General features: G+C 42.8%; 1 protein-coding gene across 1 annotated transcript; it reads left to right on the forward strand.

The window, feature by feature from the left end:
* Positions 1–239: 239 nt before the first annotated feature.
* Positions 240–25,074, forward strand: LOC147261447 (uncharacterized). Its single transcript, XM_086204936.1, has 8 exons — positions 240–296; positions 21,061–21,182; positions 21,692–21,813; positions 23,177–23,217; positions 23,301–23,376; positions 23,464–23,598; positions 23,674–23,765; positions 23,843–25,074. The coding sequence occupies exons 3-8, from the start codon at positions 21,720–21,722 to the stop codon at positions 24,206–24,208; spliced, it is 804 nt and encodes a 267-aa protein (XP_086061062.1). The 5' UTR covers positions 240–296; positions 21,061–21,182; positions 21,692–21,719; the 3' UTR covers positions 24,209–25,074.
* Positions 25,075–25,179: the final 105 nt, after the last annotated feature.

Below are 25,179 nucleotides of genomic sequence, written 5' to 3' on the forward strand. Positions count from 1 at the left end.
GCATCTCTGCGGCGTGTGTATGTGCGTGCGTGTGTGTGTTTGCCTTGCATGATGCGATGATCTTTGAAAATGGTTTGCGACATGTGGAAAGCCAGAGGACAAAACAGTGAATCACGGTGGTTGTTCCTCATATTAGATTCTATTGCCTCTACCTGAGGCTGCTCTCACCTTTCTGTTACTGTGGCGTTTCATTTTCTCACAGGGTTTACTTGATTTGACGCAGATGTGTCGAGGAAGGAGAACGAGGGAGCAGAGCAAAAAGAGAGGAGGAGGGGTTGTTGATTTTCCTTGAGTCTGTGAGTATCAAAGCATCATTTGCTTTTTAGAGGGGGTTATTGTTGAGAGGCAGCCGACTGGAGAGCCCTGCTTGCTGTACCTAATCGGAACCGAGAGCGTGACGACTTGATTAAAAACTCAATGAAATCACTCACACAGACGCACACATACAGAAACGTACACATCTGCTGTGAAATTGCCACTTGAAATTTGGTTCTTGGTTCATTCAAACGTATAAATGAGAGCATATTATTTTGCACAGAAAAGGCAGCAACAGCATTACAGCAACATTAATCCAAAACCCATGTCCAGGAATCCCATGTACATTGTGAAAGATAACAAAAGCGCACATTGCTACATGCTGGGCCGCTATTTTATAACCCCAATACTCAGTTGAGTCCTTCTTTGTTTGTAAATCCCTGATTCAAGTCAGGTTATCTCAAGGAAATTGTTTAAGAAGGTCAGGCATGATCCAATCATAGCTGTACTCAATACTGTGCTGAACAACACAATTCAACATTTACAAAGACCTGAGTTGGAAAAAAATAAAATGAAATAAAAACGGGATTGTGTCTATAATGTCAAACTGGAGGGTCTTTTACCTAACAAATGAAGCGTTCTCCTACATGTCCCTATGTGCAATTGGAAAGACCCAATGATGGGATTTTGGTTGCTCTTGTGATTGACTTCCAAGGTAACGCAAGGTTCACCTCCAATGTTGTCTGATTATGGTTGAAGCTTGACAGGTTTTTTAAATCTTTTTTTTTTATTATTGAATGGGACAAAATCATGAAAGATGAACATACATCTTTTTTATTTCCTCTGAACAATCACCGTATTTCCAGGCATAGTTACTTGTATTTGCATGTCACGGTCCTGTCTAGTTTGGTCATGGACTGCAGGTTTTGGACTTTTTAGTTCATAATGAGTGACTGTTTAGTTTGGTAGTTCATCTGTTTCCTGTTCTTCACCGGTGTGTCTCTGCTGTATGTTTCTCTTGGGTTTTAGTTCACTCTGTTCATTTCCTGTTTTATTTTGTAAGCTCTTCCCTCCTGTGTGTTTGTAACTTCCTGTATGTCTGTTTCCTGCCTATTTTGAGTGCTTAACCTGGGTCTTGTATGATAATCAGTTCCAGACCTGCTCCCAGCATTTTTCACCCTATCAGTTCCTTCCCTGCCCTTGTGTTCGCCCTCATTTCTTGTTGTGTCATGAGTTGAGTGTATTTTAGTTTGATTGTCAGTGTCGGTCTGTGCCAGACCCTCCCATCCCCTCAGCTGTTGTTATCTTGCCAGTTTGTCTCCCAGTCTTTTCCTGTTTTATATCAACTCTCCCATCCTGGGTCTTTGTGTGCTGGTCACTTTGTCTCGATGTCTGTTTCCAAACCTGAGTGCTTCACCTGTGTCTTGTATGCTAATCCGTCCTCAGCAGTTACAGACCAGAGGGGTGTACTATAAAGCAAGTTCAACATAGCCAAGCTTTCTTTCAATAAGCTGGCTTGACAAACCCTAAACTCGCAATCAGAGACAACTGGTATCACGAAGGTGGATATGATTTTCTTTGTCAATTCAGGCTTTCTGATCCAGGCTCTGTGCGCGTCCCCATAAAAAGGGGCGTTTAATGCGTCATTTGACTCTTTGGAAATGGATAGATTGCGTGCTGCCTATTTCAGTCGAGAAGAACAAGTGACTACAATGGAGGGTTGTGAACAACATCAAACAACAGTTGCTGCAAATAAGGCGAGAGAAGAATGCTGGCAGAAAATTGCACATCGTGTAAATTCTTAAGATTATTAATTTATTTTACCACTCAGTGCACTCTCTGTGCCTCCCACATCCAAAGCTCTTAAACTCCCTAGAGAATCCTATGAAGGAATCAGATCTATACATTATATTTCACATGCAAGTATTTGTCACACTGATTATTAATGTAGTAAACTATAAATGTATGTTACCTGCGATTTTATAGAAGGCCTCTTTTATTGTCATTGTGGGCAAATGGCCGGGGAACACTCGAAACATATTCAGTAGTTCAGTGAGATCAAGTACAAGTTTGCGAGTAGCGCAGTGAACAATATTCTTGCTCAGATTTTCTGCATCAACTGAATGCATGTAGGTTCCCGTGGCAAAAAAAATCACAATGATATCCACACAGTTTGTGCTACTGTGAGTGCATGGCTTCTTTTTGTGGAGTTACTTACGTACGGCTCCAGCAGGTTGTATAAAAAACGGATTCCCTCAGATGAGAATCTGTAGCATTTATAGAGAATGATGTCAGGAAAAGCTAGCAGCTCATTCCGGTCTCTAAATACTCTCTCCCTCGGTTTTGAGTTTTTGTGTTTAATTTTCTCAGTTTCGCTGGGTTTTTTTTTTGGTTTTTTTTGCTTAATTACAAGTTGAAGCCTGTCCAGCCTGCCCTCTGCTCTCTTCATTTGTGTCCTGCCACTGCCACACAACAGTAATAATGTCTGAATGACTATCGACAAATGAGTAAAAGATGAAAGGTGTTCCTGATAGCAGTAAACCTGCAGACAATAATTACTCTGCAGTTTGCTTCACCACTAAGAAGCATTTTAGAATCTTGGTTTCACTGCTCAACCACTTTCCTGTTTTGGTTCTGCCATCTGTTTTGGGATGTTCTTTATTTTATATTTTTCATTTTATTATTTATTTTAAATAGAAAACATCATATGGTTTTGGATCTTGGAATGGTTTGTCGGTAGAAAGTGGCCTGTGGTGCTGAATCAAAAGTAGTACTGTATGTCATTAAGAAAACAGTATGTGGTGCTGGATCAGGACAGTAACATAGAAATATGTCACACAATCAGGAATGGTACGTTGGTAGAAAAATTGCATGTGGTGTAGAATCTAGAGTGGAATGACAGTAGAAAAATGGCATGTGGGGTTTGACCAGGAGTAGTATGCCAGTAGAAATTGGCACGTGGCGCTAGACCAGGAGTAGTATGCCAGTAGAAATCGGCATGTGGCGCTAGATCAGGAGTAGTATGCCAGTAGAAATCGGCACGTGGCGCTAGATCAGGAGTAGTATGCCAGTAGAAATCGGCACGTGGCGCTAGATCAGGAGTAGTATGCCAGTAGAAATCGGCACGTGGCGCTAGATCAGGACTAGTATGCCAGTAGAAATCGGCACGTGGCGCTAGATCAGGACTAGTATGTCAGCAGAACATTGCATGTGGTGCTAAATAATTATCAGTACGTCAACTGAAAACAGCATGTAGCACTGGATTAGAAATGGTACGTCAGTAGAAAAGGGCTTGTGGCTTCTGGCTCTTCTGCAACATCGGTATAAAATGGATGATTAGGGGAATGCTTAACATTTAGTAGCATGCATTTCAGGTGTGCAGCCTCTAAGCTATGAATCACTGAATCTCATTTTTCTCACAGTATTATTTGTAATCAAAATTCATGAGCACCTGCTATGAACAATCCAGCTCCACTAATCACAGCTCTCTGCTGCCACTGTTGCACACATGCTGATGGCTGTGGATGGATAGAACTGCATCTAGTCGACTGTTAGCAAAGGATTAGGCGGTTATTAATCTTTAACCTTCATCACTCTGCTTGCTACCTCTCTCTGCCTTTCATCTCTTCCATACTGTAACATTTCATTCTCTGCCATCCTCCCAGTTCTGTGGCTCTGAACCCCGTGGTCATGAGCACTGAGTGGTTTTGTATGTATAGGGCAGAGAGGGAGCATTTTAATTAATTTCCTTGTCTATATCTTCCCCCATCCACCTGCTCCATGGTGCTAGCAGGCAGAGTGTAACCTGGAGTCGAGCTCGAGCTGATTTGAGAATTGCAATTATTTCTTCAACACCCTTATCACAACTCAAAACCACACATATCCGCTAAAGTTGTATTTAAAAAAACAAAACAAAAAAAACAACCTTCTGGAAATGGTGATGGTGGAATGTGTTTGTATATGCCCTCGAGAAAACACAGACAAGTTTTCTGACCTGACATTCTTATTTAGGTGAAGGGAAATACCTTTGAATTTCAATTTGCAAAAACTTGGTTTTAAAGTCAAGAAATAAAACTGGTTGAATGTAGCAAACAGGAAGCAGAGGGCTCCATTGTTGAAGTCCCTCTCGAAGCAGTAGTAATTATTCCTGTCCACTGCACTGGTGTCAGCATGTGGTTATCGTTGAGCAAATAACCCTTAACCTCAATGAGCTCATTTGTTGCTTAACAAACCGTAATCCTAAGCCTTAAAAAGATGTTTTTTGAGCATAAACCTAACCAAATGCTAACCATGCTATTGTCATCTTTTTCCTAACATTTTTATCACCCTCTCCATGAAGAGGTTGTCATCACCAAATGAAAAGGAGGTAGACAAAGAGTAAATTCTATGGCGCAGTTTGGTGGTTTGAAGTTTTTGACCCCTCAGAATTATCACTCGCAGTAGCAGCAGTTGAGACCTTCTTAATACCTCACCCAAAAAGTGTATTTTGTCCTTGAAGTACTCACAAATAGGTGTCTTTAGTTTACAAATATGTCTTTTTCCCTCCTGCATCACTTCTTTGTGACTCCAGAATGCACAAAGAGCTAGCCGCATATATTTAGCCTGAAGCTAACGGACATGCGCTTGAATAGACACATTCAGTTGAACCAGCATGCTCATACTCACAATCATCCATCGTAGCGCTGAAGTAAAAAACATGGACAACATTGGACATTTTTGGACAGTTTGGTGTTGCTAGCCGTCAGTCACCATTATCTTGTGTAAATGAACGTGGCTGGAGCCTTCAGCACTCTGGAGTCACAAAGAAGTGATGCAGGATGGACAAATGTCTTTTGGGAGCATAAGACATCTATTTGTGATTAAAAATTCAAGTGAATTGACAACAGTATTAACACAGTTATCATAGCTTTAGTTTCAAGTGCTGATAAATGCAACACCACTGAGACTGACCCCTGAGAACCTTGCTCCAGGGTACTTCTAGTAGTATTCTTGTCATAACTGTACCATTACACCTCTGCTGTTGCCCAGTATTAACATCTCCTGCGTCCCATGGTGTGACGTATCCAATATGGATATGCACATTTCATTTCTGTAACGTTTTCTTTGATTAAAGATGTCAAGGACAACATTTACACACTGGTGCCTCTCACTCCTGCTGCGCTAATCTGTTGTACTGGTTGACACAACTGACAACAGACAACTCATCCAGACTATCTTGTCACAATATATTTGGTTATGCTGTCACATGTTTACAGTAAAAGGATGAACCTGTCAGAGGCTAAAGTTGTTAATTTTTTGTGATCCCTTCTGTCAACATCAGCTTATCTGTCCACTTGAAAATCGGCCGTCTCAGCAAGCTTTTCTGAACCTTCTGGTCTTTCAGCTTAGACCAGCGTAGAAAGGCTGAACCAGCACCGACTCTCGGCTTGCTCCTTTGTTGGTCTGACAGATTTGAGATGAATAACTGAATGAACCCTCACATTTCTCAGCCATTTCTCCAGATGATCAAACGCCTGGCAACTCCTGAGCTCCAGCGGTCAGGGATGAAGCAGATAACATGTGATATCAACGTGTTTATGCTGTTGGCTCAGAGATCCTGAACCGCTTGTCTGCCAAATCACTAGAATGTAAATGTTGTGAATGGTTTGACTATGACTGCCACTATGATTTTTTTTTTTTTTTGTTCAGGTAAACTTATACTTTCATTCTGCACCTTTAGGAAAGTTCCGTGAATGTCCTTTTTTGTATTATTTCCTTTCTTTAAAGTCTTCTTTTGGACTTTTAAATGACTTTGCTGCTGCCCCACTTCCTGTCCTTGTAGCCTACTGCCTTCTCAACTCCCCTGACAATCTTTGAGACGCACGAACGCACGGGCGCACACACACACACACACACACACACACACACACACACACACACACACACACACACACATTTAAAAGACACCAAATGTCAATTTCCCCTAGCCTTTGGAAAAGTAGTTCCATGCTGTTTAAGCACTTGGGGCATTTCAGAGTTTTGAGAGGGAAGACTTTGAGCCACTTTGGGAGAGGTCAGGCAGAGGAGCAACAAGAGAACGTAGCAGGGACTGAGAGGAGAGAAGATCCTGAAAAAGAGGAAGGTGTTGATTGGAGAAGCAGAAAGAGAGAGAGAGAGAGAGAGAGAGAGAGAGATGAACCGGACTGAAAGAGGGAGGTCTAAATGAGAATATACAAAGCATGCTGTAGAGGAGGATTGACATGTGAGGGGGTGAAAGTGAAGGGAAAATTGAGGCTTTGACAGAAATACAGTATGAAATTGGTTGTATTTGGAGACATGGTGGCGAAGAGGCTGGAAAATGAAAGGATTGTGCAAAGAGGATAAGGGAGAGGGAAGGTGGGAGACTGTCAAGGCTTTCAGTGCTTACCTCTGTTCACCTCAGTCTGAAAAATACATCTTCTGCTACAGGCGAAACAACACACCCACATACATGCTCTTGCTCTTTCTCTGCCTTTCACACACACTTAGACACACACACGCACGCACACACACGTGGAAGAATGCTGATCTCTGGACCCATGGAATCCGACATGGAGTCAAAGGAGACTTTCCCCCTCAGTCTTTTCCTGTTTCCGTCCGTGAGTTAAAGCTGAGGTGAAATCAGGCCTGAAACACACAGATTATTCCAGCAGTTTATCACTGCAGAGCGAGATGCGTATATTGAAGAGCATGGCCGACACACTGCACAGGAGCTTCCATCATTTCCCTTTTAGTAATGATTTTATATAAAGATTTTGAAGTGGGAGGCTGGGTAGGTGGGGCCTCCTGCCAAGTTTAGAGCCAGTAAGCCAATGGCTGGCATACCTTTCCAAAAACAGAGACAGGTACCAACAGCTGACGCCCTCTGTGACCTCGCTGATGTGATGTAATGCAGCTTTTTAGCTGTAATACACTTTAAATAGCCAGCTGCATGTATTTATGAGGTACCAGAGATTTGTAGTTCATTAATAGCACTTATTCAAGGATTTAAGTCTCATACCTAATGTGTTTGGACTTGTGAGAGAAAGAATAATAACGTAATAAAACAGCGAGCAGCAGAGATTTCAAATATGGCTCCGAATCCACAAGGTCACACTTGGATTGTTCAACTAGACAAATACCCTTCTGTGCTCTCTGTGTACATTATCTTAGAGACGTTCATGTCTCCTTGACTATAAGGGCGCGTTTCCACTGGCTCACTTCAGCTGGGGTCAGGTGGGGTCGGGTCGGTTTGGCTCTGTTACCACTGACCCCAACACGGTGCTAACTGTTACCATTTTGGTCCCTGCTCCGCTGGGTTCCAAGTGACCTGAGCAGGGACTAAAACATGACGTAAACACTAGCGGGCGCTGATTGGGTAACCTACCCGCTAATGTCGTCTCCTTGGTATCATCTCAGAATACTGGTCGATGGCTTGGTAAAGACTTTTATACTTTTCTTGGGTGTCCTGTTTCACCACTTGAGGCCTTGCCTCTCTGTCGTCCCTCACTTTTAGTTTGAGCAAAAACCACAGACTGAGCAACAGGCATCACGCTGCCTCCATGTCCTCCATTGTTGTTGTGTCGCACACAAATTACGCCAGGGAACTCTCAGCCGGTGAGTCCACCCACCCTGATATGGTTCCCAGTGCTAGTGGAAACGCACCGACCCAAGCCAAAGTGAGCCAGTGGAAACGCGCCCTAAGTGAACAAAATGTGTTTCCATTCAAGTGTGTGTGTGTGCTGAGCTATTGCCCTACCTGACTCTCTCAACTGGTACAGACAAAAATGCGTTTCCTTTTAGGTGTCTCTATGTTTATGGTTGTGTGTGTGTGTTTATATGCATGTGTGTGAGTGCATGTGGAAACAACGATGTGTGCTCAGTGATGCATGGCCCATTCTTCGTCTGTGCGGGACATCTGATAATAAGCCAATTGCTGGCACTGATGGAGAGGTGAGAGTGATGAGAGCACAATCTCCCTGCGGAGGAAGAGACTGAAGGGGATAGATGATGTGTGCAGATACATGATCGGCCAACACCTGAGACCTGCACCGCAGCAGAGCAGCCAGCTGATACACACCACTGTGTCAGTGTGAGCACAGTGAACCGATGCCTCTGTGTTGAAGTCCAACACTGCAGAAAGCTTCCTTTCGTCTGTTTACACTCACAGTTGGCACCACTCGTGTTGTGATGTATTAAGAAATTAACAAGTGCTTAGTCAAGCATTGTGACATTTCACGCATGCAGAAGAGAAGCCTTGATAAATGGTACCTAGTTTGCATTAATTACCGCACCCTAACTGTGCTGAGAAAATAAATGTAATCTTAAGAGTGGGAGTGGGACTCCTACGCACCGCTGAAATGGACCATTATTACAAGGCATACATTGATTACACTCTTATCACCAGCTGCAGGTCCACATAAACAGAAATAAAGATACATAATGAAGTAGAAATTGCATTATCGCACCCTAGACCATGCTCTACAGGCAGCTCCCTCATTTTTGAATATTGACTATTTTTTAGTGCTCTGCTGTGGTCCAGCGTGTTGAATACGTTCGCCAAAATAAAAGCACAACTCAGAGCACAAGTATAAAAGAAAAAAAACAACAACAGTACATAATCACTACAATTTATAGATGCATTCTGACAGCATGATAGGATTGCAATCCTGCAAATAGCCCCAGAGGGATGAATCAACGCAGGCTACAGTGAATCCTTTTCATTTCTGCAACCATTCACACGCGCAAAAAATATACTCAACACAACAGGGAATTAGAATTTGTCTTAAAGCATCTCGTTTGCCTGTATGGTTCAAAAATGACTGCCGGGTCCAGTGTTTCACAGAGAGTGAATTCATATACAATCTGCATTAACTGTCACCAAACAGGCAATAGGAAATCATCATCAGGAGCCAGCAAACACTCAGCGGGAATAACAATCACATATGTGAACCTGCATGTGAAATCAGAGTGCCTGCAGTGGTGAGATAAACAAACAGCAAGGCTTCTCCATTTGTCAGTGCGCACGTACGTGTGTGTGTGTGTGTGCGCGTGCGCACACGCATGTGAACCTTCTACAATATTGTGAGCCTGAAGGAGACCAGCAGCACAGTTCACTTCAATAACTGTATACTTACTGCCATTTTTCCATCCGTCGTTCTTCTATCTGCTGCTTTTTCTCCAAACGCCTCATTTCACAGCCCATAAATACACAAGGAGCGCAATAATAAAACAGCAAAAAGAAAACAAGCTGGGTACAATCCTATCACACACAAAAGCGTTTTCTACTCGTGTTAGCCAGTGAATGGGAACTACGTTATATTTCATCTGAATAATACAGGCTGGTGGAAAGACACGATGTACTTTGTAATGCTTTTAAATCCACAGCATTTTAGAGAGTAGCTGCTGTGGTGAGACGGATTGTTACATGGAAGTGGATAGAAAGATGAGAAACAACAGGAGGAGGAATTTGAATAGAATGCTGGAAAGCTGGTTGGAATCGTCATCCTGGAAACACCTGAGTAGACTGAGATTCTTCAAGTAAAACTCAGATTTCCTTGCTTAAGATGGCTGCAGAATAATTGGATTTTATTCGCTCTTCCAGAACGGGAATCTTTTGGAAAAAGATGAGAGGAATACTGCTGATGGTTTTGTACTACTTCTGTTTATGGCTTCAAGCATCTGTAAAGCAAGAATTTAATCTGAGGGTTTGTTTTTATCTAGATAAAGGCAGCCTAACATGAAGCCGTTGTGGGTGTGGACTGTGAGTGCTGTCCAAGGGACGAGGCCTGCTAGGGCAACATTAGCCGTCCTCGTCTGCAGGAACTCTCCTCCTGACACTGAGCCGGCAGCAAAACCTCGTCAGGATTCACCAACGTACGGCTTTTCTCACTGGTGGCCCATTAGCAATGACAAATAGTTAAACTATCAAACTGAGTGGTCAAATCCAAGTTGACTTTTAAAATTCTGGGTCCGTTTCACTCTGAGCACCCAGGGTGTGTCATAACATAACGTTAGGTGAGGCTCCGGTTGTATAAACTGAAGGGACAGCAGTATTGATAGATGAGAGAGAGAGAGAGAGAGAGAGAGAGAGAGACGGATGAACCCATCTGATGCTCCATGTGATTGCTGAAGCAGCCGTCCTAATCTGGAGTTGTCCCACTTTCCTCAACATGAATGGTTTTGATCAAGGTGGGCCTGCAGCCGTTCTGGGGAGGACACTGACATACAATATGTGCTAGCTAGCAAATATATATGACAGACATATGTACACGCAAATGCTTATGTGAGTAAATATCAACATTTTTTTTTACAGGAAAAAAACAGGATTGGATTTTGACATTGAATGAAAAGGAAAATTCCTCTTTGTAATCTGTTCGCTACATATTGTTGAATCGGTGAACAGGGTGACCAAGGAGCTGAATTAAACGGGTGAAAACGGCATGAGCTTAACGACTAAGACAAAAGAAGACTGTTTTATCTTCAGTCAGCTTCTCACTTTAAATGAAAAGTTGGTGCTTTCATGTGTTCAGTTCTTGTTAGTGTTGCTGTTCAGAAATGTCCCTCTTGCACCAATCACATTGGAGCAATTTGTGCATCAACATCCAGTGACATGATTGTTGCGGCCCATTGTCAAACTAATCTGATCAAAGCACACCTGCAGAGTTCTGCTGACAGCTTCTTTTTGAAGATTGGCAGAGAACCGCTGCAGCTGAAAACAGGAGTGAGACGAAAACTATAAAGCTGCAGGCTCGAAGACCTTAAAAACTCACTTATTAGTGCGAGTCTTATTTATCTTTAGTCTTATCAGAAAATATTGATCGTAGACGCATTGAAAGGGAACTTCTGTTTTTTTTCAACCTGGATCCATTTATGTCTACCTTTTTTGTCTGAGTGATAGAAAGAACCGTTTTTGAAATCGCTTCAGTTGTGGGGCGAGGCCACAGATCCCGCCATGTTTGTTATGGTCCGTGTCCTCTCTCACTCAGGGAGAAGTCTCGCTCTAAAATCTCCTGCCGGTTGAGCTGTTGATACGGGCGAGCTGAGGTCGTGGCGAGTTTTGCTACATATAGATGCGAACATTCTTGCAGATCCGCTGCACTTTTCCATCATCAGGTCTGCGTTGACCGTTTCAGGGACGAGAAATAACTTTCTAAATTAAAATGCTGCTCTAAGAAGAGAGAGTCCCGCTGCAGACATTCACTTCTCCTTCCAGCTACGTTGTCAGACAATTTTAATAACAATCCCAGCCTGTCAATGTAAAAAAGGATGCACTTTTAGTGGGCATGAATTGACAGGAGCCAGTTGCCCCATTGGATGACATTATAGTGTGCTCAGAGGCTGCAGGCAGCTCTGGTCTTGCTTCATACAGGAGTGCTTAAAAAACAGTTACTTCCATCACTCAGTTATAGGAAATAAATCAGAAAAACAGGGTCCTGATAGAAAAAAAGAAGTGTCCCTTTAAAGGGTATTTGTACCCTCGGGTCAAATAGCCTCAATCTTTTGTCCCACACACTGTTTTTTTGTTGTTGTTTAGCTTTTGAGGCTGCTGAACCCAGGCTTTGGACCGCTCGACTCTCCCTCATCAGGTTGGCTGAGTAAGTCAACTCTGTCATGACGGGAATGGGTCGGATGTAGTATGGATTCAGTGCTTCGTATCTGCCGTCAGCTATGAGACACTTTGTGACCTCTGTGAGAAGCACCGTATAAATCAAGTTTACTCACTTAACTAACTTCTTTTCATTCAGTGCGATTTCACACAGTTCATATTTTTGATTTTTCACCAAAGTAAGACTGCTTGTATTCACAGCATTTTTTTTCTGGTTTTCTAAATATCATAAACTTCAATTTCAACTTGTCAGACGGTCCTTTACTGCTCTCCCTCTCCTTTAGCTTCCTGCTTTGTCAACCCTGCATCATGCTGGGGACGAAGTCTGACAGTCTAATAAATCATTCACTGGATACACTCAATGAATACATAAACAAGCCCTCGCCTCAGACTTTTGGGCCTATTTGGAAGTGATGTATCCTGTGAGGCAAGTAGGACTCATGAGTACACAAGGCAGAGAGATCCAGAATGGGTGCCATCCTTTTCTGCTTTGATCTGTCCTGCTACTATCCACTTGCCTGCGGTCAAGTGCGCAGCTGTCATGGCTCCCAACGAAACAAGGAGGCAGACAGAAGGGGGTTCCTTCTGAGTGAGGGCTGCGATGCGTCGTCCGCTGTCGCTGCACACAACGTGGCTTATGTAAGCACGTGGGGGTTGGGGGTGCAGGAAACAAGAGGTAAAAGAAAGAGGAGGAGGAAAAAAAGTGTCAGGCAGGCATGGGGAGAAAAGAGAGGGAGACAGAGAAAGATGGGAAGAGCTGTCATCATAAAGACTCTGACTCATTCCCACTGTTCTGGATATAGCACTGAGCTGAGAGGCATGTAGCTAATGTACGACAGCTCGAGAACAATTACATTCCTTCAAATCAGGATTAGGCTCATAATGTGAGAGAGAGCAAGCTGGTCTCTGAGAGAGCTCGGCAGAGAGAGTTTCCACTGAGCCCGCTGCCAAATTAATTGTAAGATACTTTAACTCTCCAGATAAACTCCTTCAAATTACTTTTTTTACATGTTTGGGCCAGAAAAGGACTGATTTTGTAGAGGCTAGTAGCGCTTTGGGTAAAAGAAATGCTGTCAGTTTGATATATACAGTCTCTCTCTCTCTCTCTCTCTCTCTCTCTCTCTCTCTCTCTATATATATATATATATATATATACATACAAAAGAAAAAGAGATTGATTGATCTTCCAGCAGAGAATAGTGTGAGGACCCTATAGCAGCACCGGTCAGATATGTGATTTATATTCACTCTACCATTGTGTCTGTAGTTATCCACAGAGGCAGTTAAGGACCTCAGCTTGGCATGTTCTCCCTCTGTAAGTGCCTCCAGAAAGGACTGGCTGTGAAAGCTGCAGTCAAATAGCTGTAATTATCTTCAATCAGTTGACAACCAGGGGCCGGCTGAAAGGCTGCTCACACACAAATATGGGGGAGAGAGAGAGAGAGAGAGAGAGAGAGAGAGAGAGAGAGAGAGGCATTGAGGGGCTCCAAGGGTAAAATATCTCTTGGAAGAAAAGAAAAAAAATGGTTGTGATTTGGTTTTTAAATCAGGCGTCAGGTTTCTGAAAGATACATCATGATGGAGATATCAAAGGAGGCTGTAGCAGGTGTGATGACTCGTCAGGGGGAGCTTGCAACAGCAGCTTCTCCTCCTCGACAGCCACATCTACGAGAAGCAGTTGAAATGAAGTAACAAGATGTCCTTCATAACTACATTTTCATCTTTACTTCATATAATGTGTGGGGAATTTTTCACACCTCCAAATCTGACCAAACATTACGTAACTCTGGATAAAGTTTAACAGTATTTTCGGGAAACCAGGACATTTTCAAATCGCTCAGTTTCAGGCGCCTGGTACGAACTTGGCCATTTATCACTGCGGGATGGAATTTTTACTGAAGCTGTCAAAAGTTGTTTTTGGTTGTTTTTTTTTTTAATCGACCAACTGGGAATTAAACCTTTATCTCCTTGTTCCTTTAGAACTTTATCATCTTTAATAATGCTCCAGAATTCAGCCAACTTTTAGATACCTGAGTGCAGTGCGACTTCACGAGACCAAAAATGACAAACTGCTGTACATGAAAGGAAAGCTGCTCATTTTTAGAATTCCCTCTTGATTTAACGTACGCGTGTTTGAGGGTAAACCGTTTACTCACACAAGCGTAGAACATATGGAGGTAAAGCTGACAAGAGTCCGTGCCAAACCGTCAGTGTTAATGTACAGCGTTGAGGGTGCGTGAACCCGATGGCTCGATACTCCGATGATCCTGTGATGTCACTCTTTCTGATAGAGTTTCCTTAAAAAAAAAAAAAAAAAAAAAAAAAAATGTATGACAGTAACTCAACAAGCCTCCCGAGAGACGCAACAGTGTTTGCTGTTTCAATTTTCACTTTAAAATGTGTGTTCCTGTGTTGAAGCGGTGAAGGATCCACTTTCAGCTCCTGCTTCTCCAGTAAGACACACAGACGCATCGAGAAACGGAGACTTTTGCTTGTTCGGGTTATTTTATCAAATTTGCAACAAAATAAATCTTACACGAGAAGAGACTAGAATAGACGTTTCGATTTTGTTTTTCCTCCCCTCCATCACTTATTGACACTTTAAACAAATGAGAGCTTTCTTTGAAATTGATTTGCAGTTTCACTGATTCATAATGAGTTTAAGACAGAAAATGAGTTATTGATTAAATGTTAAAACGAACATGCATCACTGTGCATGAGAGGTAAAACACTCGTACGGAAGAAAATCATCTGAAAATCCACCCAACATGAGATGAAACCACGAATTTTGGTGTTTTCAGACTCCCCGTTTTTGTGTATCCTCCAGAAGTCAACAACGTGGTCATCACTGAGCCGCAGCAATAAATCACACTCTTCTTCTGTGCATGAAGCTTCACATTATTCATCTCCCACAGGCGCACAACCCCCGGTCGGAGCATTAGGGCTTTGACAGAAGCTGTGAAGCATTGGCCTGGAACTACGGCTCTGGAGCACAGTGAAAGGCCTCGACAGCCTCAGATGAATAGATGATAATTAATACACATAGCGCCCAGAGGACCGCGCTACAGTCTCAGGGCAAATTACCGCATCAATAAAGTGGCCTGGACACAATGAGAACGTAAGAGAGGGGGAGAGGGGAGGAAAACGTCGTGCAGCTCTCAGGTGTTTGACTGTACCAGAGAAGAGCTTCCTTTCGCGATAGAATAAAACCAAATCTCCAGAGGGAAACTAAAATAAAGGAGCAAAGGTTAAACTGCTCTCAAAATGTGAATCTGCACAGAAAATGTTGACTATCAGGCTAAAGCACCACGTACCAGTGTCACAAACAAGCTATTGCAGCAGAGAAATAAACACAAGTAACGTTCTTCTAAAGTTTCAAACACCACCAATTAGATTTCATGTAACAAATTCAGTATCCGTGGCCGCTTACACTCTTCTTCACTTCTCAATTCTCTGCTCTTCCATCAATCTCTCTTGTGCTCATCTCATTATGATGAAACGAGGCTTCAAGATATTTGGGAAAAGATCAATGGGAGGAAATGCAAAGCCTGCCTATGATGCAAATCTTTCTCCTAAGCTTTTATTCTCTAATCGTTCCATCCCCTGCGCCAGTGTCACATATCATCCAGCAGCGTGTTCCAGCCTTCCTCTGGGTCGGCGTCTCGTTCCAGCTGGGCTCTGAGAGGCGTAACTCTCTGGATGTTCCACCTCTGTTTCCCCCTCCTCGTGACGGGGTAATGAGAGACAGTTTATCACATTGTTTGGACATTTACACATTTGGCTGCCTGAAGGCACAGTCAGGATTACAGCAGTGCTCTCACTCATGAACCCGGCAGGAATCGCACTCATGATGCGGTCAGTTTCATGTGGTGGTCTCGCAAAGATCAAAGGCTCAGCGAGCTGCCTGAAGTGATGGAGCGTGGCAGCAAAACACTCAAGTCTCTCTGTGGCTCCAAGAGGACATGAAGGCTTTGGTTTGAGATTCAAAGTGAAAGGCGAGCAGCACTGAGACATATGACAGAATCCTTCTGGGTCCAGTGTCATTCCTCTTTACTTGCAGGTTTTACACTGTCAGCACATCTGGGAAGGAGGATGTTTAACATACAGGCAGAGATCTGAAGCTGGAAGGCAGGCAGGTCGTCCTGAGAGGCTGCCGGTGAACCAGCGTTTCCGGTTCAAGCCGACCGACTTGCCAGGTTCATTTCTTTTTTCCATGACAATAATAAATGATGAAAAAGTTGGTTTAATATATGTGGAATAAATATGGAGGGAGCTCAAGTTGGCTAGAATTGAACTAAACTGGGCGGCACGGCGGTGCAGTGGTTAGCACTGTCGCCTCACAGCAAGAAGGTTCTGGGTTCGAATCCCTGCTCCAGCATGGGCTCTTTCTATGTGGAGTCTGCATGTTCTCCCTGTGACTGCATGGGTTCTGTCCTGGTACTCCGGTTAATAGATGGATGAATTAAACTGACAGAGACACAAATATTTTTACTTCAATTTGTTTATTTGAAAGAGGCGTAGAACATTAATATCACGTCTCTTAACATTTTGAATTGTGACCCCTTAAATAACCCGGCTGGTGTTCGTGACTCCCGCTAGCACCCACTCGCAGCATCACTGTTTTCATTTTGCCCACAGACAGAATAATAAATCCTCTTTTGGCTTCATTTCTTTTAAAGAAATAACTGCAACAACACAGTGTACTGGACATGTGCTCACAAACATGTGTACTAGAGGCTTAAAAGATCAATAATGGAGGGAAATACATTCCCACGGTTACTGAACTATACCGATAGAAATATATTAGTTTAGCCTTAGGCCTTAAGAAATGTTTCCTAGTGTTTCATAATTCATAGCTTTTAGTACTTTATACTAGTTTTTATAGTTTTCAAGTGCAGGCACATTTTGACCTGACAGCCTCATTTTACTTTTAGAAGTAAAAACATTGTTTCGCATAAATGAAAACTAGTTCTTGAGCTAACTTTTTTTTCTCTTACATGTAGTTGTTTTTTTTCCATGACATCAAAACTCTACAAGTTTCTTTTGATTAATAAATTGTGTGAGGAATTCAGCGTATAGAACATCTTGATTTACACAGATTGCTGGATATAATATAAAAAAATATATACATTCTATCATCATTATCTGTGCTCATCCAGATTCATATTCAGATCTGGGCGCATCCCTACAAGACACATTGTATCTCTAGTAGAATATAAAAAAAAAAAATTGGGGTTCTTTTTTGTTTCGTCTTTTTTACGCACAGTCATTTGGCGACCTCCAGAAATTCTTCAGTGACTCCCATGAGGATCCCAACCCCCAGGATGAGAACCGCTGCATTCATGAACATCAGCGTAAAATATAGCGTTAGCAAGAATACCAATTCACATCCCGAGTCCCTAGGCATGGATAAGGGAAGGGAAGAAGAATAAAATAGATATAATACAACACATACACACATACACGAGGCATTTATGCTAAACACTTGTTTCATCCAGTTTATGATGCAGAAACAGTGCAATTAACTCAGCTGTGTTCCAGCTACAACCTGTTCTGTGCGAGAATAAATTAGGGGAGAGGTGCTGATGCAGCTCCAGAGAGGGTTGATAAATAAGAAGCTAAACCCCTCAAGATAGAACATGAAAAAAAAAACCACACACACACAAAAAAAACCCCAAGATTTTTGGGAGAAGGCTTTGACACAAGAGGAGGATCTAGATATGATGAATTGCTTTCTGGCTCAGGCTCATTTCCATTCCTACCACTATTGATTCATCCACCATTCAGTTCCAGTAGCATCCGTGAACAGTTCATCTCCGGGGCCTGCACTTATCTTCAATCCATTCTTCTTCATGTCGGGCAACAACCACGGTGCCGTTCTGTTCTCACTAGTCTTTTTTGATCTTGTTTTGAATCTTTTAGGTCTGAATGTAGACAGATTTTTCCCTTTGTGTGATGTTCTTATTAGAAATCCGAGTTCGCTCGTTAGCTTCTTCTTTTTTTTCCCCAAAAGCGTTGGCATTTTTCTATAAAAGTATTGTTTTTATGCTCAAGAAATAAATGCTTCACTCTTTAGGCAACATGGACGAGAAGTCTTTCGAGTCTTATAATAACAGCCTCTGAGCCTGAACCATCTCCATGACAACTGAATCCTCTGTTATTGGAGACTGTGATATAGATTTTAGCTTCTCAGAAAGTTGCTGTTAAATAAAGTATCAAGGTCCTCTGACACTGCAATGCTGCTTGCTTTTAATGCAAAAAAATGTGTGCCAGTAAATGCATCCAGCATCTGCATGACACCGCTGGGCTTTGACAGGTAGAATTTGAGAACTTCTGCGGAGAGTCGATTAAATCAGAGCAGCTGAGTGGAAGGAATCAACTTTTGTGGAGTCCTCAAGAAAACACATCGACTCTTCTTTCACAATGAGTGCAAACCAAAAGACAGTAATTTAACTGGATATTAATTCAAGTTCACTAAGTCATCCGAGCTTGTGGGTTGCAGAAAGAAGTTAATGATGTTTCACGCTCCGCCATGCTCCTCGGAGAGGGAGGCTACAGAAGGTCTCACAGGGCACCGGACCTTCGGTCTGTTCTCTGAACAGAGACGCCGTTATATGAGGACAGAAGGAGACGAGCTCCACCACACCAGGATCCCTCTAGAGCCTGAATTTGGAGCAGTGATATCCGCAAGCAATGTTAGCTCGCTTTATTGGGCACAATGTTTTCGTGGTTGGGGTGTGTGTGTGGGGGGGGGGGCATGTGCGCTGTCCTTGAAACATTCTTTAAGGAATTAGCCCGAATCTGTTTTTGTCCTGGATGAGCTGAGAGGAGAGAAGCCGCTATTGACTTTAAGGAGAAGCTGTGCCAATTTGCAGGTTCAGTTTGACATTGGAGGACTTGATTTGGAAGAATGAATGCATCTGAATCAAATTGTTCAATCAGTAGTAATTGAGAGGACTGTTCAGACGGATGATTCGCTCTAAATGAGACCGCATCCTTGTGACTAACAAACACTGACATAGAGAGGAGGGTGGGAGGGGTGGGTGCATTTGATCAATCACGTCTGCAAGATGAGCTCATTACAAGCAAAAATTACACAAAATGAACACATGATGCCACTTGTGCACATCAGGAAAGATGGGCACATGACGCATCGTGCAGATGGTGCAGTTAGTCGCTCGTCACAGCTAAAACAAGCACGCTGACATCAAACATCATGACAGAAATTCATTCAGCCCCTGCAGACTGTGCGAGGAACCTCTGACTTTTCCTCCAGCGCCACCAGCGGGTCAAAGTTTACATTTATACAGCGTAGACCCTCAAAATTAAGCTGTGTAAATTAGATAGCAGAAAAAAGTTATTACCCAGACAAGGGAGCTCACTGAATGGATGATGCTTCGACTTTTCCTCTGAGGCCACCATGAGGCGGTATGATACGTGCAATGTCTGAAAGTTTGGATGACTTCCAATGATACGTGGTACATATATTGTCTGGTGATACATTGGTTTCACCAGACATGCGCACTGCTGCGTCTTCGGCCGCGCTGTCGTCATGGAGTACCAATAAATCTTTCCAGCAATATTGCAAGAAGAACAGATTTCCAAACATTGTCTGGCAAAGAGGGTGAGACCACACATCTGTCCCATGAGAGAATTAGCTTTCTTAGTTAGCAACCAAATACTTCCTGATTTTATGAAGTTCTTGAATACTTCCTGAGGGTGGCACAGTGGTGTCTGAACTGTTTCCTCTCAGTAAGGTGGTTCTGGGTTCAACCCAGACATGGTCTCCTGCTTCCTCACCCAGTTTCTTGGCATTTAAGGAGGAATGCAAAGCAGTGCATAGATAGATGATGTCTACAAATAACACAGTGATTAATATGTGTGGAGGCCTGGGAGGTATGTGGTCGTGTAAATGGGTTGCAGCAGACTCCAGGGCCTGTCTAAGGGGGAGAGGGCATATTATTTAAGCCACTTTTAGAGACACAGAGGCCAGTTATTTAGGACCAAAGCTGTTTTCTAAATTTGTAAAACAAAAATGTGTAGGTTAGCATTTAAGGTGAGGGTTGCAGTTAAGCGTTGGGTTTCATCTCCAGGAAATTAATGTAGAAAAAGGAATGTGAAAACTTTAAAAATATAGAAGTAGAAATGTCTTTGTTCACTTTATCACGCTTCCAGTTGGGTTTCCTGCAAGAAGTCAGGTTCCAGTTTGCTGTTGAGTTGTTCATTAGTTTTTGGGGATGTGCTTGTGGCAGCAGTTTCTGAAGTACTCATCTGCCTTTCTATCTGTGTCCTAAAAAAACCAGAAGTTCTATCAGGGTTTGATGTCAGAGCAGCTGCTCTGGGTTTGCAGACCTAGACTTCTCTCAGCCAGACTACCCACGGCTAAAGGTTACTGAGCTTATGTCCAATTCAAAGTGATTACTGATGGGTTGTGCAGTAGTGTGTGATTCAGCTGGAATCAGGCAGAGTCCCAGCAAAGGTATGAGTCATCAAAATCGCCACAAGTCTGTTTACCAACACTTCATCTCCCCTCCCACATAAAGGTGGCTTGCAACCAGCTCCCTCTGATGTAACCCATCATCTTTACATCTGTTCACAGCTTCTTGTTTGCAACCTCCATATCAGGAATTTGCCTCGGAGCTTGGCAACATCAACACACATATAAACATACCAAGTCCGTGGTCAGCGCTAGAGAAATATTACAGATGTACTACAGCATCTCTACATATCGTATTCATCTATAATGTATTCAGAATATTTGACCGCCGTATGAGTGCTTGATATACAGGCTGGTGCTGCTGATCGGCACATAAAAATTAAACGTCCCCCTCTGGTGCTGTGCCTGATGATCAGTGTGTGTGACAGACAGCAGGCTGCAGGTCTACAGTAAAAAAGCTCCACTATTTAAGTGTAGTGGCGCCCTCTGCTGGTGAATTATGAAAAAGCGTGATTCAAAATTTTCACATCAACAACTGTGTGAAGCTTTTTCCACCGTTACTGTTTGGCTTTAGTTCTGGATATCCGTAAAAACTCTTATGATGGGAAATGAGACTTTAAAGAACCCAGAGAACCAAATCTTTTTGCAACCTGCGGCCTCTTTCACCCCTGCCAGTCCTGTCTTGGGATTTGACAGCTGTGCAACACGTGGTAATGTCAAGCTTGTTCCTCTGACTGGTGCTTTTTGTTTTTTCATTCTCCAGCACCTGTGCTTGGCTGTCAGACAGTTCAGAGCGTGACTCCGCCATCATCTCCGCACAGGAACAACAGCTCAGTGACAAAGGTCCCCACACTGCTGCACGGGGGACCCCAAATGTCGAAGCAGGTAGGTTTTTGTTTCACAGTTTAGGCCTCATGATTGGGGAGCCTGACTGGGTGCGTAATGATAACATCAAAGCTTTTATTTTTGTTAAATTATAATTATCTGCTGTGGGATTTCTTCTTCTATTTATAGTGGTGCAAAGACATTATCAGCTCAATGTCCGTTTAGAAATGCCATGTAAGACATTAGGGCCTCGCAGCTTTCATCCGTAAATGTGAAGGTCATGGAACTGCTTCCATTTTATTCATAAACAGAAGACATTGACCTTCTACTAGCAGCACTTTCAGCATGTGAACACAGAACAGATCATGAACAAATAGATTTCTGCTTGGCACCAAATGAGGAGATACTGTGCAGGCTACACTTTCAATGACATTGTATTAGGAAGGTAGCAGCCGACAAAAAGCCCTTCTAAAAAGACCCAGATTCTTGATACAGACCCTTTCAAGCCTTGAGCATCATCGTGTGATAATCTCAGTCATTTTTCAAGATGCGCTTTTTTTCAAATTCAGTTTCACTTTCTGCACTCTCAGAGAAGGGATGGAAGAAAGCTATGAGACATTTGAAGAGGAATTTGGGCCACCGAGTGCAGATCCTCCTCCACACAAGCCTGTTCGACAGATCCGCAGACCAGGTGGCGACACACACACACACACACACACACACACACACAAACCCACAGAATCTGTAATGCCTGCACATAAAAGCCTTAATCCATTGTGTAAAGATACTGCACTGCACTATAAATACTTAGAGCAGCAGCCCGAGGAGCCAGCGAAACATGATCCATGGTCAAATACAACACAGTGATAATGCACCTCAGTCGTGCTGGAGGACGGTAGTTGGTGGACAGGTCATTAGGCTGTCAGCGGGGTGTAGTGAGTTCAAATCCCTTAAAGGTGTGTGTATTTTTATGAGCGAGGAAGACCAGCATGTCGGTCGTCCTCCAGAGTGAAATATTTCATTTGAATTCTTATTTTGTACAAGCATTCCCGATCAATTCATCAATATCTCAAGTACATGACTGCCAGAAAAACAACTATTGGCTGCCAGATGAGGTCCAGTGATTTTTTTTAAGGTGGTCTTTGACCTCAAGCGTCTAAGAAGGACCAATTTTGGTGTGGAAATGCATTTACGCTCGCTTGAGGAGGAAGAGTCGTTTTCGTTTGATCCCTTCATTTCCACCACATGGATTTAAAATGTTTCCATTTTACTTAATGGCCAAATATTTATTGTTGTTGTTCCACTAAGCACAATGTTAGCATGCTAACAGCATGCGGTTGAACGGTCTTACAGCTCCACATTAGCACGTTAGCACTGTGATGGCAGAGGGCATTAGCACCAACATTAGCATTTACCTTGAAAAAAGAATTAAAGAGCTGCTAGCTTACAGACTTAAAACAGAAGCAGTTTGATTGCTGGACAACAGAAAAAGAATAGGTCTTAGTGCATGGATAAATGAGTATGACAAAGATTTCTTTTTAAGTTTAATCCATTGTGGTTAACTGTGTTAGAATATAACGAACATTAGCTAATAAATCTATCGAAATAGGTGTCAATAGGCAAGTTTAGCAGCAATCTTGACACGTAGCAGGGTCAGCACAGGTGTAATCAATAAAATGAAATGCCTAAACGGAACAAGGTCATCATTAATGTTAATGATCGCACCTCTTTACCCTGCAAAGACACGTAACAAAAGTGTCTGCTCTGAAATTAGGAGGACAGATCCGTTATGATCACCAAAGTGAAACATCAGGCCCGTTGTTATACTGACCAAGGCTGAGTACTGCATACGTGACGTGATGTGAGGACATCGACCAATGAACATCACTGCCATTCAAAGTTGAAAAGGAGACGTCAGTGTGCCTCATGCTAAGAACCTATTAAAAACTTATTGAAACACTTGAAACGTTTATTTTACGTATATTCACGTATTTGATGTGAATATGTTGGGGTTTTGTTTCTGATTGGTTCTAACACTTGTTTCTGTCCGTCAGCTCCAGAAATGTACTCTACCAGGAAAACCAAAGAGGTTGGAGTACGTGCACCTTTTCACTTGGTCACATTGCTGAGATCCTTCTGCTTTACTTGATTTTTTTTTTTTTTTTTTCCCTGTTGCAGGAAACACTTGCAGCTCCACAACAACCAAAAACAGGACCTAAGATTTTACCCAGGGAGCCCAGCTCTCCCAGGACCAGTGAGTCACTCCCGTCCTGCTCCACGGTCTCGTCCGCTTCACCAGCACGAGTTTTCTAACAGGTCCGTCTCTCCCGTCCCTCTTCAGCTACCTTGCATAAAGCCCTGTCCATTCAGAATCTGACCCAGATCGAGACCCCGTGGGAGAACGTCACCCTCAACCGCTGTTTGTTAGTGGCCATCACCATCCTGGTGCTTACCTCCGGCTTTCACCGACTTCACGGCGAGTACACAAGCGGGCACGACTAAGACTGTAGGTAACGTATCTGTTATGACTAAATAGTGTCTTAAATAACAGAAGCATTGCGAGGTCACGGGACGTCCCAGGAGGAAGACGCCGGGCTGACAATGAGACGTTCAGGCTCATTACGTCACAGACATACACTGCAGGTAAAAACTATGATACATTTAGGGTTTGACTATTTATTTCATCCTTCTGATCCTAAATCAAATCTAATGTTGCGCAGCCTGAGACATCTCTATGGGAAGTACTGTTTTGGTGGCTGCCTGATCTTGATGACGAAGACGATGAGGAGGAAGAGGACGATGACGCACCTGTGAAAGGACGGAAGTCTAAGAGAGGAGCAGCAGCCTCACGAGGCCTCAGAAACAAACCGCTGCCTGACAAAAAACTCATGAAGCTGAAAGATGGGAAACTAAAGAGCAGAGGCAAGAAATTAAAAGATGAAGACACCAAAATCAAGAAAGAGAGAGGAAGACAAGAAAAAACAGAAGAAGACGCTGATGAGGAAGACAATGAGGAAGTAGTGCTTATAAAGAGTAATAAAGAGGAAGAAAAGAGGGTGAAGAAGAAGAAGAGTCAAACAGGTTGAGTTCTTGCATTACTGAAGAACTACAGCTTCAGTTGGATGTCTCCAGCCACCAGTAGAGATCCCTGTCTGTAATATCTTTAGTGAAGTATTAATAAAGTAGAGTGCCCCCCACCCCCCTCTGCTCCTGAGTGTTGGCATTGCAGAATGAAAAATAGAAAATGACATCTCTTCATTTTATCCTTTCAGGCATTTCAATGAAATTAGTCGTAATTTCATTTCATTTAGAGCAGGGTTGCTCTACGTGGGGCCCACGGGCAAAAAATGGCTCAACATGAGGATCAATATGGTCCAACAGATGTACATAATATATAAATATTCTATAAAAATGACATTGTAAATCACTGTTATGCTGGTTCACCCCCCAACGCCACTGACAGGTACCAATGGGATGAGAGTGTTTCATCTGCTAGTGGTTGTAATGTTACAGCTGATCAGTGTTCACAGAAGCTCCAACATTGTTTAAGTAAAGGATTTTGACATCCTAGTCGTATTTAGCGATGTAACGACAACGCAACTGCTCCGAGCCTGCAGCCCACTTTCAGTTTTGGCCCTCAGGGGTGAAAGGTTTATGTACACCAGATTTCGGATGACACACATTTTCTGTAACCGTGCCAGTGTTCGCCAGCTGGCTGATTTCCAACTGATGTCATTTGGCGAGGGCGTTCGCGAGCAATGTCCCAAAACGTCAACCTCCCGCTGTCTTTCCCCTCCACCTCCACAGACTAACTGGAATGCTACATTATATCACACGTTAGCCTGCTAAACATGAGGAAATATCATTAAACAAATCTACTGAAAAAAGATTTAAGGGATCACTTATCAATCAGTTCTTTTAGCCGAGTTCCCCTTCCAACTAACACAGTGACACCAAGAAATTTAAAATAGATGTAATAATGACTTTAGCCTATTTAATTGCAGTTTTGTCATTGGCTTCAAATGTTTCTAAAACACCTGCTGTCAATAAACGGTTT

This window comes from Aulostomus chinensis, chromosome 5 (genome assembly GCF_037954235.1).
Source record: "Aulostomus chinensis isolate RoL2024-O1b breed Wild chromosome 5, RoL_Achi_v1.0, whole genome shotgun sequence".
In the NCBI taxonomy this organism is placed as follows: Eukaryota; Metazoa; Chordata; class Actinopteri; order Syngnathiformes; family Aulostomidae; genus Aulostomus; species Aulostomus chinensis.

Excerpts from the sequence above, each read along its gene's own strand:
- LOC147261447 (XM_086204936.1), top strand. The coding sequence starts at position 21,720 with ATGGAAGAAAGCTATGAGACATTTGAAGAGGAATTTGGGCCACCGAGT. Across the intron at positions 21,814-23,176 it reads TCGACAGATCCGCAGACCAG|CTCCAGAAATGTACTCTACC; the intron begins GTGGCGACACAC and ends TCTGTCCGTCAG. Across the intron at positions 23,599-23,673 it reads CGGCTTTCACCGACTTCACG|AAGCATTGCGAGGTCACGGG; the intron begins GCGAGTACACAA and ends CTTAAATAACAG.